This window comes from Chaetodon auriga, chromosome 4, assembly GCF_051107435.1.
Source record: "Chaetodon auriga isolate fChaAug3 chromosome 4, fChaAug3.hap1, whole genome shotgun sequence".
Classification (NCBI taxonomy): Eukaryota; Metazoa; Chordata; class Actinopteri; order Chaetodontiformes; family Chaetodontidae; genus Chaetodon; species Chaetodon auriga.
The window spans coordinates 19,617,828-19,637,111 of NC_135077.1; the positions used below are offsets into that span (position 1 = coordinate 19,617,828).

General features: G+C 45.2%; 1 protein-coding gene across 9 annotated transcripts in view; it reads left to right on the forward strand.

Moving 5' to 3' along the window:
• Window positions 1-19,284, forward strand: part of lrba (LPS-responsive vesicle trafficking, beach and anchor containing) — a 174,559-nt gene that overhangs the window by 131,867 nt on the left and 23,408 nt on the right. For all 9 annotated transcript variants that reach the window (XM_076729272.1, XM_076729263.1, XM_076729267.1 and 6 more), the window contains 3 exons: window positions 2,584-2,724; window positions 4,047-4,166; window positions 7,217-7,369. In XM_076729272.1, the coding sequence (XP_076585387.1) occupies window positions 2,584-2,724; window positions 4,047-4,166; window positions 7,217-7,369 (414 nt within the window). The remainder of the gene's footprint in view (window positions 1-2,583; window positions 2,725-4,046; window positions 4,167-7,216; window positions 7,370-19,284) is intronic.

Sequence of the window (19,284 nt, forward strand, 5' to 3'; positions counted from 1 at the left end):
GAGAAGCCCAATTGCCATGAACGTGTGTGTGTGTGTGTGTGTGTGTGTGTGTGTGTGTGTGTGTGTGTGTGTGTGTGTGTGTGTCACACACTGTCATCATCCCCAGCACAGCAGAGGCCACACAGAATTTATGTTCCCTCCTGCCAGAGCCATTTTGACCCCAGGGACTTTCTTATCATAAACTCTAACCTCAACCTGACATCAAACGCCGACCCCCGAGATAACATTGTAGTCACGATAAGCGCACACATGAAGTGACTGCAAGTGTTGTAACTCTCCTCTGTTTTCTTAGTCCTTTACCCTTTCGCACACCCCACTTCTGCACGCTGTCCCACATTTCGCCACATGAACTCCCTTGTCCTACATATGGATAGCTGTAGGATGATTATAATTGGTCAAGGGGGGGGGGGTCACACAGTCCCCTTAAGGTCTCATTGTCATGCAGCTTTTAATGAAGCACAACAAATAATTAGAAGAATTGTTACCCCCCCTCGCCAGAGATTAGGTAGCCTACATTTACATAGCAACAGAAACGGTGAGGATTTATTGAGCGTTCTTGTACCTTTGTGCTATAACCGACTACTCACAGCCACATCAGCTAATGGTGTATTGATTTCACCATACGCGCCCCTTATGTTTATCCCCCCGGCCCTCCACACCATTTTCACTGTTTAAATAGGACATTATACATAAACACTCCTTTCAAAAGCCTCTTTTGATTTATGACTCAAAGCCCAAGTGATGCTCAAATAGTCGGTAAGCCATTATACTTCATCACCGGTGACCTGTTATTGTTTTTAAAGTGAAGCAGCACTGGGTGATGTTCTCGTAAGAGTGTAATTCTGCTACGTTTCAGGTAGGTTTGCATACAGGGAGCCCTGATCACCCTGATCCTGATGCATGCCCTTTTCTCCTCATCTCTGCGAGGAGTAGTTTGATGTCAGTTTTAAACATGAATCTGATCATAAATGATGCACAAAACATGTAGATTTGTTTTGAGTTTCTTGCCCTTTAGTCGCTGTAATTGTTCCTTACAACGTCTTTTCTCACAGTAGCTTTAAATGTCTCTGAAGCAGAACGGATGAGGACTGATCCAAGATGAATCCTCTGATGTTTACCTCTTAAAGCGCCGCCACATATTTGATCTGCAGCTTCCTCTCTCCTCTAATTAAAACTATGAGATTGGTTCATTTGTCTGAGTCCTCATCGGGGCGCCGTTCTTTGCCGCGACATATTAGGCCAATCTGCGGTGAGGCGGCAGCAGGCGCTCCATCAGCACGCTGCTGGGCGCTCGCCTCTGATGTACGGCACCGTCACCGCCACCCTGTTGTAGCTACTGTAAGCGGAGAGCGTGAGCCCCACAGTAATTTACAGCAGTAAACAATGTCGGCCTCGTGCAAACCAACAGCCCCCACATGCACTCACACACAATTCTCCCTCTCTCTCTGTCACTGTGGCACTTTCAGTCTTTTTTTATTTTATTTTATATGCCTCCTCTCCCTTTTCTTTTTTTAATGAGCCGACTGTTATTAGGGCTATAAATCAGACCAATGGGCTTGATGTATAATTCACTCTGTGTACTCACCCACCCCCCGGTGGCCCTGAGGAAGCCCACAGTGTATCACTGTCAGTGCGGAGCTGCACAGCGTGGTGGCACGAGGCGTTTTGCCGTGTAAATACGCACACAAAATATATATATATATGCACATACTAAACCGAAAAAGCAACCAATTCTGCACAAATCCTGCGTGCGTCGCTCCCACGACACGCAAATACACGTGCACAAGCAGCGCCCCATTACACCCACACGGAACAGTAGCCATAGCACAGATCAATATCAGTGCCCGGCCCTGGATGAGTCGTGCTGTGACAGGCACACTATGATATGAAAGAGATCCAATTGATCCACGCCCTGCTCGCCCCTCATCCTCAAAAGGCCATCATTCCATTACCATTGATCTTTGTGTGTGTGTGTGTGTGTGTGTGTGTGAGAGAGAGAGAGATGAAGGGGGGGTTGAGGGAATGAGGCACAGCCAGCAGAAGACTAATAAAAATTGAACCAGCCTGAAAGTGATTTCTATAAATGAGTATTTAAATAATAGCCCAGCAGCACAGGGTTATTGGTTTTGCAGAGCGATGGAAAATTAATGCAACTTATCCATTTTTCTACACTACAAATAGGGCTGGTGACCAGTGTATTAGTTACAGATTAATAAAAGTAGAAATTAAAGGAACCCGCAGCCGTGCTATTGATATTCCTAGTAGGCTCTCCTTCATTGGAGCACATTAGTTTTCTCTGACAGACTACAGCTGCAGGGGCTCTGTTCCTCTAAAAAGCACTCTGTGGGAAAGGATTGATCTCCTTCTGAGGGGAAACGTCATCTAATATTCATTTGAGATTGCACAAAGGTTACCAGCTTCATTTGCCTTGCAACTGTTATGCAGGTCCCTGAATGTATGCACAGTAAAATTCAGTGGCGCCTCCCTGCTTTCTCTTTGCTCTCACACCCGGGCGTTTGTCCCTGTTTTCATGTCGAGCAGCAGTGAGCAGTTTTTAACAAAATACGTTTTATGTCTCCGCAGCCCATCGGTGCTCTGAACCCCAAGAGGGCGGCGTTCTTTTCAGACCGATACGAGTCCTGGGAGGATGATCAGGTGCCGAAGTTCCACTATGGAACCCACTATTCCACCTCCAGCTTCACCCTGATGTGGCTTCTGCGTATCGTAAGTGCAGCGTGTATAAAAACACAAACAGTCTTGATTGTTGCTTTTATTACAGTCACAAAAATCCTGATTATATGCATCCAAATATAATATGTATAATGTAGCTGACAGGCTGTAAACAGGCCCCCCTTTCACAGAGTTTTAAACCATAGCTATGCACAGCAGTATGCATCTCTAACTTGTTTTTGAAACATATTTAATGATTATTTTTTGAATTTATATTCACTGTTTCTTTTTGCAGTTGTGTATTGTCATTAATTCATTCTTAATTAGGCATCTGCTTCTTAGAAACACATTTATTTATGTCAAATTGAGCGTAAATGTATGCTAAATATTGCATCACATGCATATTTCTCCTCATTTATTGTCACGTAGATTTATTATACTCTATGTTGCTGCCATTTAAGAATAAAACACAAACAAAAACAGTGCAATTAAATGTCTGCCATGAAGAAATGTTGAGCGGAATCTTGTGATTTTTTGAGGAATGTTTTGAGGTACGTTCTGTGATTTGCTTTTGAAGAGTGTGTGCAGTGTGCACTGGAGTGCCCTCGTTCGGCACCTTTGTTGAATGGATGCTATCAATCTTTCCACACTGCACTCGAGGGAGAGGGAGGTTACTAAGTTTCTCCAATGTGCAGTTTTCTCCTGTTATTGTCCCAGTAGCTCACTGTCTCAGTGACTCCCAGTAGAGTTACCTCATTGATCCCTGCACATCATTAGCGGGCTTACTCTAAAGCCACTTTACCAGAAACCCTCGCTTAAAGATCAAACTTAACATCAGGGAGTAACTGTGAAGTGTCATATGTGTGATGAATGTGAACAGTTTTTGTGTGTTTTGTTCTTATTTGTGAGGTTTTCCAGTGCGCTCCTGTTGTGTTGTTTTAACTGTATGAGGAGATCAAGTGCGGTTAAATAAATGAGCTTTACGTCATTTCAGACTGACTTTAATTAGCTATCTACAGTAGCAGTTTTTCGCTGTGGCCCAGCATATTGTGTCCGTGTCACTCGGGGGCTATTGCACCAGGGAGACGGCTATTGATCTGTCCTAACAAGATTATACATGATTAGAAATGCATCAGTAGCACGAGTGTATTGGCTTTAGTAGCTCACTGGGATTATTGTTCTTTCACTTGTTCATTTTTGGATTCCAGTTTGTTCGAGGGTGTGTGAAAAGAGTAGATTTTTACTCCAATCTGTTGACATAGTGCCGCACTGACCCGCGAGGCGGCCTTCATGTGTGTTTTTAAGTCATAAGTGATTCTTTTTCATCAGTTACAAAAGCAGATTCAAACTTAAACCTCTTTTTTCCCCATCAACAGGAACCCTTCACCACATTTTTTCTCAACTTCCAAGGAGGGAAGTTTGACCACGCTGACCGCACCTTCTCCTCGGTGTCCCGGGCCTGGAGGAACTGCCAGAGAGACACATCTGACGTTAAGGTACTCCACACACTGATGCTCACACATGATGTGGAAATACTTTCCTTTTAAGACGGTGGACTGGCAAAGAAGGTTAGAAGTTAAAAGAAATAAAGGAGCGAGCACTACGGGAGAATAAATCCCCATCCAGCATCCTTACAGACGAAGAATAAAAGGTTTCAAAAGAGTAATGTCCAGTCACTACCAATCATTGTGCCTATGCAGTGAAAGCTTCCTGGTCTTCTGATCAAAGCGTTAGACTAATCCTCATCTGTCCCAGCCGTCTGTCTCAGATTCAGCCAGCTATAACCTGGACTTGAATCCCTGCCCATTGGGCCCCCAAACTCTGCTGAGCTGTTGGATTTGCCCTGCAACAGCACAGGTCATTCTCATACTGAGGGCCCTCGAACCCCCAGTGCACACTTTAACTGCGCTCCTAAAACATTTACGACTACAGTCAGACATTCTCTGTCAAAGCTGGGTTTGCTTGGTCTCCTGGCACTGGGTCACTGGATGGGGGAACAGCGGTGGTGTTGGGGGTTTTGACGCTTGATTGCGTTTACCACCCCCCCCCCCCCCCCCACATCCCTCCGATAAAACATATGGATTGCGTTACCACGTAGCTGGCCAACGCTTGATTGCGAAAGCCCAACAAGAGCCCTCGTTTGCTCTCTCAGTCTAGACCTGTCAATGTGGATCAAACTGTGAGAGCTCAGCCTCAGATCAAAATAAAGGAGAAATCTGGACCGCATCACTTTGTTTCCCTGTTCAGTTGGAATTTTTTGCATATTTTGAATGAAAGTCCGTCGACTTTATCCACTTGGACGCACATATTCTCCTTCCAGGCAAAAGAGGAATTAGGGACGAGATGTATCAATTTAGTATGCTAAGTACACCGTTTAGCATTAGCATTGAAGCCATTGATAGCAACCCTCTGCCCCTGCCAGAGGGCAAAAAGCCCCAGTATTTTCATACCCCACTGGTAAAGAAGGGGTGATAATAGGTTACAACACCCAGATTCAATGTGTCTGTAGCCTGGGTGACGCTAGCATGACCTCCAGTCCCCAATCCCCTGACCCCTGCCTTAAGCCTGAAGGCATCGGGGGGGAGAGGGAAGAGCAGAGGGGTTAGAAGTAGCAACAGTGGAAGGGTAGCAGGGGAGCCCAGAGGCCAGAGCCCCTTCCAGTGACCCATAACAGGACAGGATTGGGGATCAGAGGGGCTGGCCTCTGACCAGGCCGGAGCAAAGGGGCCACTGCACATAATGGTCCATGCGAGGCAGGCTTGAGTGTTAGGGAGCGAAGCCCTCAAGGTTTTGTGTGTGTGTGTGTGTGTGTGTGTGTGTGTGTGTGTGTGTGTGTGTGTGTGTGTGTGTGTGTGTGTGTGCGTGCATCCTGCCACCTCCAGCTCAAATTTACAGCGGGCTGCAGCCAGTGAACCCGGGTGAGCTGGAGGACTCGTTAAGAGGCTGACCTTTAGTTTCAGGTCAGGGTTTGTGGAGTGAAGAGGTCTCAGAAGTGAGGAAGTGCTGTGTTGTTTTAAACCTGCGTGTTTGCTTGCTCATTTGATTGGACGTTTTCAGCCCGTTGATGAGGGGTGGATGTATTCTGCAGCCAATCTAAAAAAAAAAAAGGGTCATGTTATTATTTGAGTGTATTTGTTTGTATGCTTTAGAGATCACGTTGCATATCTCCAGGCTCTTGAAAATCAGTTAAAAAAACAAAACAAAAAACAAAAAACGAATAAACCTGCAGCTTTTAGTGTGGAGTATTTGCATGCTGCCATCGTCGCCTGACAGACCGGGGCATGTCAGCTTGGCGTTGGCGGTGGTCTCTTCGCCTCTGATGTCAGACTGTCAACATGCTTGTATCTCTCTGTCCTTCTCGAGAGGACCAGTCAGCACTTGCAGTCACACAGGCTTTGTCTACAGCCATCAGATCGACCCAAAACAAATGCTGTCAATTAGACTCGAGTTTGAAAATATAATGTTCGACTGTTCATACCATGAATACAGCTGCTGAAAATGACTATGCAAACATAGATCCTTGCATGTTTTTATGTACTTTGTTAATGCGCAGATGTTCCCCAGTGCAGTGAGGAAAGAAGCCATGCTTTGTGTTATAAAGTGCATATTAAGACAACAGGGAAACACAGTATTTTATCAGTTTTAATGTCAACAGACTGCAGCACAATATACATTTCACACTCTACTCTTTTGATTGTTTACACGAAGCAGCCAAGAACTGAGAGACACCCTGGTCCATCACTGTGTTTCACAATCAGTGAGACACAACAATAACAGCTCGGGCCTGCGGGGCAGTATGGATTCATCTACATGTTTTTAAAGCTCAGACTCAATCTTAATGTTTACGCTCTTTGTGGCAAGTTCTGCTTTGTTAAGAATGACGAACGGCTAAACATATGGGGTTACAGCTCCTGTCATAACTTACTCACTATCCGCCAATTTGAGAATACTTTGTGTTGTTTGGGACAGCCAAATAAAATCATCATAGTTAGGAAAGAATTTGGCTGACTGGGTCTTTTTCTCTTGTTGTGGAAGTCGACGGGGGGAGTAGAAAACTCTTTTTCTGCTGCTTAGAAACAAACAAAGCAAACGAGTCCATCTGAACAGTGAAAAACCACAGCCGAGTGAACGCTCCGAGGTTTCTGACATCTTCTGCAGAGGCCAGAGCACAAGCGCGGGCAGCAGACAAGCAGTCGGAAATGTAATTTCCTCGAATAATTGTACAATTTAGAGAACACCACAGTCTAACTGTTGTAGCAGACACACACAGAGCAATCTCTAAATCATTTCTGAGCTGGATTTATGTAGGGATAGTCCCTCTCTCTGTTATTTTTTTACTAATGCTCTTTTCTTTGGTCTTGTCTTTCCAAATCTTAACTTCCTTCATTCAGCATTACCCAAATCTAACCCTGTGTCAGCTATTTCTGTGAACTCTTAGCAGCTGAAACACTGTTTAAAAACACATTGATACCATCACTTTTTGATTGTAGCGTTGTAACTGACCAGCGGGTGCGTTCAAACGTGTCTCCGTGTCGTACCCGTGCAGGAGCTGATCCCAGAGTTCTACTACCTCCCCGAGATGTTTGTCAACGCCAACAGCTACAACCTGGGAGTGATGGAGGACAGCACCGTGGTCTCAGACGTGGAGCTGCCGCCTTGGGCCAAGAGCCCGGAGGAGTTTGTGCGCATCAATCGCCTGGTAAGAAACATGGACAGCAGAAAGTGTTGATGAGCAGGAGGGTCACTGAGTTATGCTGCGCATCAATACAGAGTGTTAAAGACTGACTTTTTTATTATTTGTAGTATATCTACAAGTTGCTGACACATATCGTAGACATACATGCACATTTCTGTCTCTGCCTTGTGTTGCATAACCCAGACCCTCTGAAGTCTTGCCAGAGGTTTCTGCCCCCCCCCCATTTCAGCTGGAAATGCTAATTCAAAGAGACAGTGTTATTTCCTGATCGTCTCGCACTTCTTCCTGTTACCTGAGCCTCCCGCTCCTCCGACATGCCCCGGCTCTCGGATTGCCGTGTTGGCGAAGTGATCCAACATCACCTCCCGTCCTTGTCCACCTCGCCATCTCTCTTTCTGCTCTCGCTCCGTGCACACGCACACATCTGGTGCGCGCTCGTGCTTGTGTGTGTGTGTGTGTGTGTGCGCGATCGCATCTGTGTTTGCGTGCACAGAAAATGATGCGGTATCCTGTTTCTGATCTCCGCTTCCTGCCCGCTCAGCCCCAGAGCAGAAATACTCTGTGTATATGCATGTCGGATGTTGTCAGATTTGCTGTCATATTTTCTCTCCTGCACACACACACACACACACACACACGCACACACACACACACACACCGAAGGCTGGAAAACTAAGGTAACTCTTTGGATCAGATTACTTTGCTCGGCTCCAGAAGGTCAAAAAGCACCAGCTAGATTTACTGTTTCTGTTGTTTGTTGCAGGGATAGTTTGTCATTTAGTCCTTCAACTTCCAAAACTTGCTGACAGAGTTTTACTGATACTCAGAGGCCAGGCTTGTAAATTTAAATTTGTTTTCTGCATGAAGAAGTTACGCCTGTGTTTTTGTTGCATTGAAAGTCTGATTTTGAGCTCTTTCAGAGGCCTCGTTCTCTCTCAGCGAGGTGTTTGGGCTAAAAACAGATGTGGCTCCCTGTGCCATGCCCACAGTAGTAATGGGTGCTGATGAGGCTGGGTGTGCTCTGTGACCTGTGTAGTCTTGCAGTGGGGTCTGTTAACCAGCCTGCTGATATGACCAGGCCCCTATCATTAATCACACACTCCTCTCTCTTGGGCTGTCAGCATGGTCGAGGCCAAGGTGGATGCATCGGGTGAAGCTTGCTGTGGCGGCAGCGGCGGCGGCGTGCTGTGCTGCAGTGAACTCAGTCAGAATTATGTTAATTTGTTCAAAAGATGGAATATACTTGATGAAATTTTGAAACCAAACTGGCAGAAACAAGTATTGAATTAATTTGACTTGATATACACCTCCTGAAATATGAGGATTTGCTGCTGTTCTGTGCTTTATATGATTGCAAATACAAGGCCTGAACAAGTGATTAAGATTATCAAAATCGCAATATGGCCAAATCACTGTTATAAATGAAGCTTTGTATTGCTTCAAATCATCCTAAAGATTTTTTTCAGTAAAATTGAAATGCAAAAAAATTACCATTCCCACTAAAATCTGTCAAAAATAATCGCAACATGACTTTCTTTTTCATATTTTACAGCCTTATTTAAATACCTGTGTGTTTTTGACTGGTCAGAAAAAACAAAGTGAAAATATTGCGCTGGGATCTCAGAATTTATGACGGCAATTTTCATAATTTTCACACATTTAATGGACTAAATTAATCAGTTAATTAGAAATTAATTAACATGTTAACTAGTTGCAGCTTTGTTGTGTTTTTATTGTCGTACTTTCTGACTTTGCAGGACGTATAATTTTCCATCTTTAATACGACTCTCCTGAGTGAAGCTTGTTTTATACACAGAAGTGGAAAACACTCACCTTTTAAAATATTCATAATTTGGATAATATTATTGTATACACTAAAAATCTGTCAACACACTAACAGTGAAGACTTGTTAGCATCTGTGTGTTAATGTGCTTTGTGCTCCTGAGAGCACAGAGCGGCTTTTCATTGCCTGTTTAAGTGCAGCGGACTCATCCACCTCTGCTGCCTCAGTGTTTCCTCTGGTCCTTCCCTTTGTGTCCAATTTAGTCCAGCAGAGGCAATTTGGACTCATCCAAATGGTCTACGCTCACGCGCAGCTACCTGCCTCGTTACGGCTTCCAGGCTGATAAAATTTCAGTTTCTTTTTCTTCTGCTTGCAAATCGACATATTGATCCAACGTGCAGCCGAACCCTGCAGGCAGGTGCAGGTACACAGAAGTATAACCACACAGACACATACTGTAAGTTTATGAGAGTATTAGACAAATATTCTGTCACATCAGTTTGATCCAGTCCTGCAAGATGTTGGTTTCAGCGGTTGTCAGACATTAATATATTCTTTATGTACTGCTAATTTGGTCACATGTTATATTAACATACACATATTCACCATTAACTAGTTGCTCATTAGCATGCATATTAGTAGCACACTGTCTCTTTATTGTCATTATAAATCACTTATTTATTCCTTATTCTTGGGGTTAGGGGGTCAGGGTTATTAAGATCATAATTCATGTACAGCAACGTCCTTACTTACAATCAATATGTAGTAATCAGTAGAAGGAGGTTACTGAGGGAATGCACTTTATGGCCTAGTAGTTGTAGAATAAGGATCATGCAGAATAAGGCATTAAGTGCTTTATAATGACAAATGAAGCGGCAATATGCTGCTAATATGCTGCTAATATGCATGCTAATAAGCCATTGGTTATTGGTGAATATGTGCACATTAATATGAAGCGTTATTGTTAATTTTCCATGAAAAATAAAAAGCATTTGGATGATGCTCTATAGAGGTTTTAATTCTGCTTTGTCAGCACAAGAGTCTTGTGCAGTTTTACCTTTCAAAGGGCTTGAGTTCAAGTTAGACCCCGTCGTACAGTGCTGCAAAACATATAGAGGCAGAGCCAGGGAGACAGAGTACAGGAGGGTGGACAGGGAGAATAAAGGAAAGAATTGGCAGAGGGAGGGATGTGTGGGTGGACAGGTCTCTGGTCATGACAGATAGCTGGCATTAGAGGGTGTCAGCTGGCAACTGTGGTACTGCAGGGAGAGAGATGAGCGTGGTGGAGAGGAGAGAGGAAGAGTGAAAGAGTTAATGGGCTGTTTGGCTCTCTTTAGCTTGTCTGCCGCTAATGGCCTCGCAACACAAGGATAGACAGCAGGAGAGAACACGCAAACACACGCAACACTCGCACACGCTTGCAAACACACACACGCCTGCTGTCTCCACTCTGGTTATGAGCCCTAGATGATTAACAGCTAATTAGGGCCCAATCTGGAAAGGCCATTAAAATCCTCTCACAGTAAAGGATTGTGCTGCTGTGCAAAACGGCAGCTTGTTTTTGTTGTTGTGAGTGAGAGCTGCAGGGTTGGTATTAAAAAAAAAAAAAAAAAAAAAAGCAAAAATCCAGCAGAAGATATAAACATTACATCAAACTGCAGCCTGGTTTATATTACTGCGATGCTGGAAATGTCATAGTTCATCACTTATGTTTAGTAAGAAGTGTGTTGTATGGCAACAGATAAACTGCGAGTGTTCGCCTGCGCAGATTGTTGTTTAACCTCTGGTTTACACTACTCTGAAGTCTCAAAGGCTCCAGCTGAAAACCTTGGATTTGATGTGTTGAGGAATGGTTGGATGTTAGACAGACTTACTGGAGACAAAGTCGAGCGTGCACCTTCGCTAAACTGAGGCCTACAGTGTGCTAAAACGCTTGCACTCCCTTTTTCCTGGTCCATCACGCACCCGCACGCACGCAAGACGGAGGGATTTTGTGGCGGCATGCCACAGAGATCAGGGGCTGCTTGTTGTTTTTACCAGAAGGTCGAAGGAGAGGTTAAGAACTTGATCCCCCCTCCACCAGATAACTACACGTCTCTGGGCACTGTCAGCCTCTCTGACATTCCACTACATATGACCGCATCTCGCTTCTCAGGCCTGCTAACCATTAGCGCGATAGCAGGTGATCATGCGCGTGTGTATTTGTGTGCACGTCAGTGTTTACCTGTGCTGTCATGTGTCCGAGGCTTCACTGGAGCTGCTGATGGGGAGCAGCCGAAGCCTCCGTCTCCTGCTGTCAATCGTCCGATGGTAGACGTCGCTTAGTGTTGTGTTACTTCCCCTTTTTTTGACAGATTTTGTGCTTTTGTTTGGAATCAGTCATCTTTTTATCCCTAACGCTGATCTTCCCAATCACATTTCTGGTTTCTATGAAAGCTGCTGTGCGATCACCGTCTAACCCATCTGAACTCTGCAGGGCCCATTCGCTGCTCTGTAGTTCACATGCTTGGTTCCTTTCAGTCATCTGTGTGCTTGTCGTGCCGCTGACAGACCTGCAAACCACACACATGGCAGAGCCGGGCAGCACATTACTTTTGGCCTTTTTCCCCTTATAAAGCATCTGCTCAGTCAAAGCAGTGACAGAGACGTCAGAGAAAGTGCCCTCGCGCAACCGCTGAGAGACTTTCCTTCCTGTTAAATGGGCGAAGACGACTGAGTGACGGCTCAGAAGCTGATTCTCAGAGGGCTGACCACGTGGTCAACGCTGCTGAATCCAAGGATGATGAAGGAATCGATAAGATTTTACTGATGCCAGTGTCCTCATCAGTTCAATTTGGCTCTTTATGGATTCCCTCATTGATACCTGATCAATTGAGTGTCAGATATGTTCCTGGAGGTTCAGCCCATGTCGTGTAGAAACGTATCCTTGATGTTTTCGCCCGTTTCCAGCAGCATAGATGCATGAGTGTGACGTCGTTGTTTTGAACTGTCAGAAAAACACAGCAGCATCGATAAAATGAATTGATGAGCGACATGAAATGATGGATCGGACAATTTGGAGCCGGTTCGATTCCCATCCCCACTGAGTACCCAGCACATCTCTGCTCCATGGATGACGCTCAACAGTAAGCTGTGTCATTTTGACGGGACTGATATCAGTGGTTTGCCTTAAGGAATCAAGCCTCTGATGCAGACATGGTGGTGTGAATTGACCCTTGTTTCTTAGCCATTAGCCAGAAGTTCTCCCTGAATTCAGTCTGCTAATTGTAACTATGATGGTGATTTGTTTCATAGTGCCTCACCCTGGACCTCACAGCTGTTCTCCTGCCTGCAGAGGTAAACATGGCTGCTCAGCGCGAACAGACGAATGTCATATTAATATGAGCTAAATCACCTTTACCCCCCCCCCCCAAAACCCCACATACTCACACTGTCGACATCTTTGAAAGTCCTTTTCTGAAGTTTGTCACTTTTATGTGCTGACAGCTCTTCACACTCACAGAAACGATGTCATCATGGCAGACAAGTCCATTATCCTCCCAGTTCATGATCAAGTAAAGGGAAGGGGGTGCGGAGTAGTCCAGCGGCTGTGCGTGTGGAATCTGAGGGAGGCCTGGGTACAGAAGACAAAAACGTGCCCCCCCCCCCTTTCTTTCCCACAAGTCCCGATCGCTCCGTGGCTCAGACCACCAGCCATAGCGAGTCAAAGATCACGGCTGTTTACATTCACCTCTCATCCTTAAAGCCCCCTCTGATCAGAAGGCCGCTGGGATGCACATCGCGCCGTTCCCACCAGCCTCCGCGTCTTATCCTCGCAGGAACCCCGTGGGGATTCATGTGTGAGCTGAGGTAAACCACTGCGAGGACCAGTCGCTAACCACTAAGATGTACTTATGCACTTGTGAATGACTGAGTGAGTGAAAGTCTTAACATGGTCTGGCCCAGTGCGGCTTCATGTAGCAGAGCAGTTTACCATGTTAGCCAAGCGCTAATCTGTTCCCCTGGCGTCTCCACTGAAAGCCTTGTTGTTGGATGGGAACTAGCACGTGGGGCGGGGGGGTTATCTGGCTAATGTCAGGCAGCGCTCACTGTAGGGGTATTGTCATGCATAAGGGCAGACATGTTTACTGTGTGCGCAGTGTTTTACGAGCCGTCCCCCCTTCTCCTCTGCCTCCCCCTCCTCTCCTTCGTCCTCCTCTTCGGTGACGTAATGGAGGAGGCCGATGAGAGCCTGAGAAATGGGATGATCTACTGCCGCTGACATGCTCACTCACTAATGTTGTCCTTCTCCCTTTTCCTGCGCTCCTCCACACTCTCATTTCACTTCTGCCAAAGTCTTCAGAAATGCTTTTTTTTGCAGCATTCATGTGTTTTCAGACTCCGTCTGTCGAGCACTTTGTCTCTCTCCTGGACGTCTGTGCTGCCATATTTGCTCTATTTAAAGGAACACTTGTCTTTGCCCTCTGAACTTCCCAAGCTAATGTGTTTAGTCAAGCATTGACAGCAACAATTATTTTATTTATGTTTTTGAAAGCAGACAAAGAAACATATCCACAGCCCTCTAGAAGATGAGAGCTTGGCAACGTGGTAGAAATCATGACCACAGTATTTATAATAAGGACGCTGATGGGAAAGCAATGAAGTGAGTCACTCTTCATACTGTAAGCTGTAAACAAAAACTCATTTTGGTAGCTTTGAGTTACAACTTGTTCAGAATATTAATTTGGACAACCTGTAATTTGTAAAATGAGATGATCAGTGTCCTCACAACATGATTCAGAAGGTTAATAGATGATATTTTAGAGTTGTTCATGCTGCAAGAAATCGTAAAAAAAGAACCATAGTCTGTTGTGTATTAACTTCAGTCTATGATTGTAATTGCATTTTTCCACTATTTATTCATTATTATTATTTATTTCCTCTTTTTATTGATCTTCATTTTTTCTCTGTTGATTAATTAATGACTTCTTTGTGGTCGTGAAAAATGGCCGTTGTTATATCCAAGAGAACAAGCTGACATCATCAGAGGCCTTGTTCTTAACGACCAATCAAAAGCCCCCAAATGTTTACTGTAACGTTAGAAGAAAAGCAGCAAATTTACACACTTATTCATTTAAGAGTCAGACATTTTCCTTTTGTTCCACACACACACACACACACACACACACACACACACACACACACACACACACACACACACACTCTAACAAGCCACAGCTCCATATAACTCTGCAACGACTCCTCCTCGAAGGCTAACTGCTCTCGAGCTGATCAGTCGACTCATTCATCCTAATCACCTCCACTCTGCGCTGGGACGCCTCCACACCTTCAGACGGGCGGAGAGGGAGCGCCCAGTCCTCCAGCCGACTCCATAATCATCCGAGACAACAATGCTCCTCTCAACAGCTATCCAAATATTCTCTCGTTGGGCTCGCTCAGCCTCCTCCGCGGCCCTGCGTCTAATCAGCTCTGACTGTTGACTTTGCTTCTGCTCGCTCGATCCTGTTGTGGATGTGTCTGATGGCGCTGGTGATGTATGGGCTAGCTTGTTAGCCGTTCTGTATGGAGGCGGACATGTGGTTAGATTCTCTGCAGGTGCTTGTTAGCAGTTGTGAAATAGTCCTTTTCTCATCGCAGTCATCCTCTGTCTAAACTCCCTGTAACCAGGCTTCTATACGTCCTCATTGTTCTTTATGCTGCGTCGTTGTTTGTCATTAATGAAGCAGCGTTGCTGCCTTTAGAGTTTGAGTCGGCATCATTTGCTTCATCCGTTTACTCCTCAATCAGTGTTGTTTACTCCATTGTCTGTGCTGTAAATTGGACCACTTAGTGCACTCCTGCAGTCTACCCTTTGCCGTTTGTCTGACTGACACCAAATCCACCATGACATGTTTGTTTTGGGCAGATGCTTTGCCAATCGCTGCTCATTCTGCCTCTTTTCTCCCCATAACTTGATATTCTTGCTTTTCAAGTGGATGAGGTAGAGTAAGAGCGATGGGAGGAGTGAGCCGGAGAGAGTCGGGGTTAGAGTTTCAGGTTCCACTTGCCAGCGAGTGCCTCCGTTGACCCGTAGCCAGAACTCTCACAGTTGTGACCTGTCTAATTAGTAGAGCGGGAAGGCGGGGGGGACCGAAGCAACACACACAACCCATCTGGGCTTTCCTCGGTGTGTGTGAATACGAGAATAAAGGAAATGGTTTGTTAGCTGTGCGGCTGCTCCGAGGCTCTCGTTCCTTACGTCACCCAGTGCTTTTTTCTTCTTCCCTCTTCCATGCTGGGGGCCCCTTCTCCCCTGGCTGGCAACAGGCTTCCTCTGCCTGCCTCAAAATGACAATCGGCTTCTCATTTACAGCGAGCTAATAAGCCCTTTAATCAGAGTGCTTGTCAACCTCAGGGCAAGGCAACTCCAGCGGAGTTGATCCAAAGGATCAGATGACTGGAAGAAAGAGCAGGAGGGAAAAAAGGGAGCAGTGCTACGAGCGAGAGAATAAGTGGAAAGGAAAAAGAAAGAGGGCTGTTGAACTTGGAGGGAGAAAAGAAAAAGAATAAAGATGAGGAATAAAGTGGCTTCTGCTGAGGATGTTCGTTGTTCTTGGAGAGACACAGATTTCATAGTTTGATTTAATAAAATGCACAATAAGAATTCATGAGTCAAAGCTTGATTGAAGCACTGATTCTGCGGTGCGGTGGTGTAATTTTCTCATGTGAAAAGGCTGAAAATGTCTCACTGTCACACATGCTGGATGTGGTTTTCAGGATGTTTTGATCGGCTTGTGCTTAAACAGTCGTTTTAGTATATACAGACCTGACAAGTGTTTGCTTTATTCATCCGTAATCGATACAAAAGAAAACAGTCGGCCGCTGACAACACTCCGCATGCCACATGTGCATTCGATTACACGCACACACCATCGGTGAGACGCACGCGCATCACGGCCGGCATGCAAATGAGCGCATTGATTTGTTAAGTGACATTTTAACATCCTCACAGACAGCTCTCCATAAGTCCTTAAAAGGGTTTTTTAGGGCCAATGAGGGAAGGAGGAGAGCATTCAGTGTCACCTCGTTAAAGCTGGAGCGAAATCCAGCTCAGGCCGGACCATAAAGCCGACCGCAAACCACAGCGAGGCCCAGAAACTTCACAGGACGGCCCAGCGCTGCTCCTGCAGACCTGCGGCGTGGACGCTTTTACTTATCACTAAAAGACGTTCAAAGTGACGTAAGAAGAGATAAAAAAATAAATAAATCACACCCTCTTGTTTGCAGAAAAATCACTCGACTAGTCCAGATCAGACGTTCTCGGTTTTGCTCCTCAGGACTTCTGAGTAATCCTGCTTTAATGTCCTCCAGCTGGTTAATTGCAGTCTCCGGTCTGATGTCTCGAATAAGGATCGCCTTTAAGTCCTGAGTCTAGAGTATATGTCCCTCCGAAGAGTAACTTATCATCACTATTCTTTGAGAGTTTATCTGAAGTTCACACCCCAGCTACAGATAATAATCTGAGACTTGCACACCGACGAAGCGCGTAAGCGGCGAAAGCTGATTGAGGTAAACGATTATGTTTTCCTACATGTGAGAATATTCCAAATCATTGGAAACAAGTCACAGCACACAACAAAGGGGACCCCCTTATGCTTCAAAGGTGTACTTTGTCAAATCCGTAACAATAGAAATGTGGGATTCCAGTGACTTCTACCCCCTATGAGCATTTACATAAAGGCATGCTAAATTATTCATTAATTATCAGAGAGTCCCCTGCGGATTGGGATGACACACACACTGGCTGCTAATTGGCCCATCAATAATCCTGCCTGGTTCTCCTGAAGTGGCACCAGATCCCACCTCAGGAATCTGCTATCTGCCCCAACCTTCTGCCTCGCTGTTTCCACAGTGCAGCGCGACAGAAGGAGACGTTTCCACACCTGCTCGCCTGCTGCATTATTAATGACTGAAGGGTACACGCCCGCTTTCTGCACTTTACTTTTATCGCTTGTCCGTCACGTCGCTTAAATCCCTCACGTGCAGTCTTGTAGTTGTAAGTTGCATATTTGATGTCGTTCTGGGTTTTATCACAACAGTCACAAGTGTGTAATTGAAATGGCTTTCGTCTGCAGACGTATTGTGGGACGGTACCAGCAGATTAAAGGGATAAGGCTGATGATCATGATGATCTTTGAACACTCAAACTTTCCTATCCCGTTTGTGGCAGTCAGGTAAAAGCTCATTTGCTTCTCAAGGTGTGAGAAGATCCCGCTGTCCTCCTGTTTATATATTTTCCCATAAACCTCCCATATTTTAAAAAAAAAAGAAAGAAAGAAAGAAAAAAAGCTGTCAAAAGGCTTAACTGCCTGTTTATGTGTTTGCTTCATTCCCCTCCAGTACAGCAGGTGGCAGTATGGACAACATTAGCTGTATCATCTGTTGACAAGGAGTCAATGCAAATGGCCACCAGTTTACCCTTACGTCTATCAAAGTCGTGCTTTTTGTAGAATACGCCAGATTTTAGCGCATCATTCAGAGGGAAAGGCGACAAATCTGCCAAACATAAGAAACATGCTGCACCAACGGCTGCATTTATACTCTCACCCTCTCCCAACAACTGTCTCACTTAACAAAAATGCATTAGTCATGTGTGCATATCCTTCAAATAGTAGTTGTTGCTCTGCCTCGTGGTGATTTTAGGATCCACTGTGTGCAGCCTTGTCTAAATCTAAGGGGTATGTGGACGGTGGTATGGGTATAAACAAGCTCAAAAACATATCATTTAACTTGAAAAAGGTGAACTAATTTCCCAAAGCAGCCGGACGCTGTCGTTCAGCTCAAACAGGAGTGAATGGTGGATTTGTTGGGGACTGTTTTCAGCTGTTCGTTGAGCCAGTGAGTGACTCAAAATAAACTTCAGGGTAATGAACAAACATGTCAGCCAGCGCAGCGGCGTGTCTCGCTGATGGGTTTTCATTGTTCTTACTTACATCGCAGCCTGATTGTTGTCTGAGCGGCGTAGTAACACTGTGATCTTCTTCAAAGAGCCGTGAAGAACCACGATGAAGGCGGTTTACTGTATCCCCACAGGCGGAGGCGCACACTCTTTGAATCTGTGAGATCTGCTCCGCTGAGGTTAAATTTCTACACCTGCACTTCAGTCGCCGAGTACTGCCGAGCCTTTTGTCAGACGGACGGTGACAGACCAAACAAACACAATAGCGCGCACACACACACACACACACACACACACACACACTCACTCACTTATTCTGTCTCTCCCTCTCCAAATGGTACTTGCAAGTGATTTCCATAAAGGCGGGCCTCTGGAGAGGGAGCTGCAATAACATGGCCGCTCTTTGTTTCCCCATGCTGATTGACAGTAGATTGCGGTGCACATTAAATGCCCATCAGGCCCAGCTTTGGTTTTAGAAACAGGGGAGCAGGGCCCCGTCAAAGGTCGGTCCTCACGCATAATGAACTGATCTCTCTCCCCGTCGCACACACACTCTGCCCGCTGTTAAAGTGAGTTTGAGTGAGGAGGTTTTCCCTGGCTTATAATTCGTTGATAAAGAGGACTGCCTTGTGACACCAGCCTTTAAACACACCAGAGGGACAGACAGACATGCAGTCTAGACTGCCCTGGACTCCAGGGGCGTTCTGTTTTATCTTAATATTTAAATGTTAGCTTATCTTTGTTTTAACATCACCGCGTAGTTCAGCCCTTGACAGAAAATGTTGTCACACAAAGTGGACAGGGACAGACAAATCTGTCTCCGTCTGCTAATTTTGTCAAGTCTACAGCTCTCAGAACAGTGATTGCATCTAAGCAGGGGCAATGTCTGAAATACCAATGTGTGTAATAACCATAACTGTACAGCAAACTCAGATTAGTGCTGCAGCTATGATTTAAAAGAGACCAGACTGCACGTTAATGAGACTTTGGTTTTGCTTGAAATAATTCGATACGAGTGCCAATAAAACGCCAAACCCTCTGTCCCCTTTACTTTGAGAGATGTGAACATGTTTTTCTCCAAACTGCTTAAAATGGTAAATGTTGTCTAAAGGCACACAAGATCTTTGATGAGTTGAAGAATGTCCAAAGCTGCCAAAATGTCAAAAAATGACCCCGTGCGTAAACAAACAGGCTGA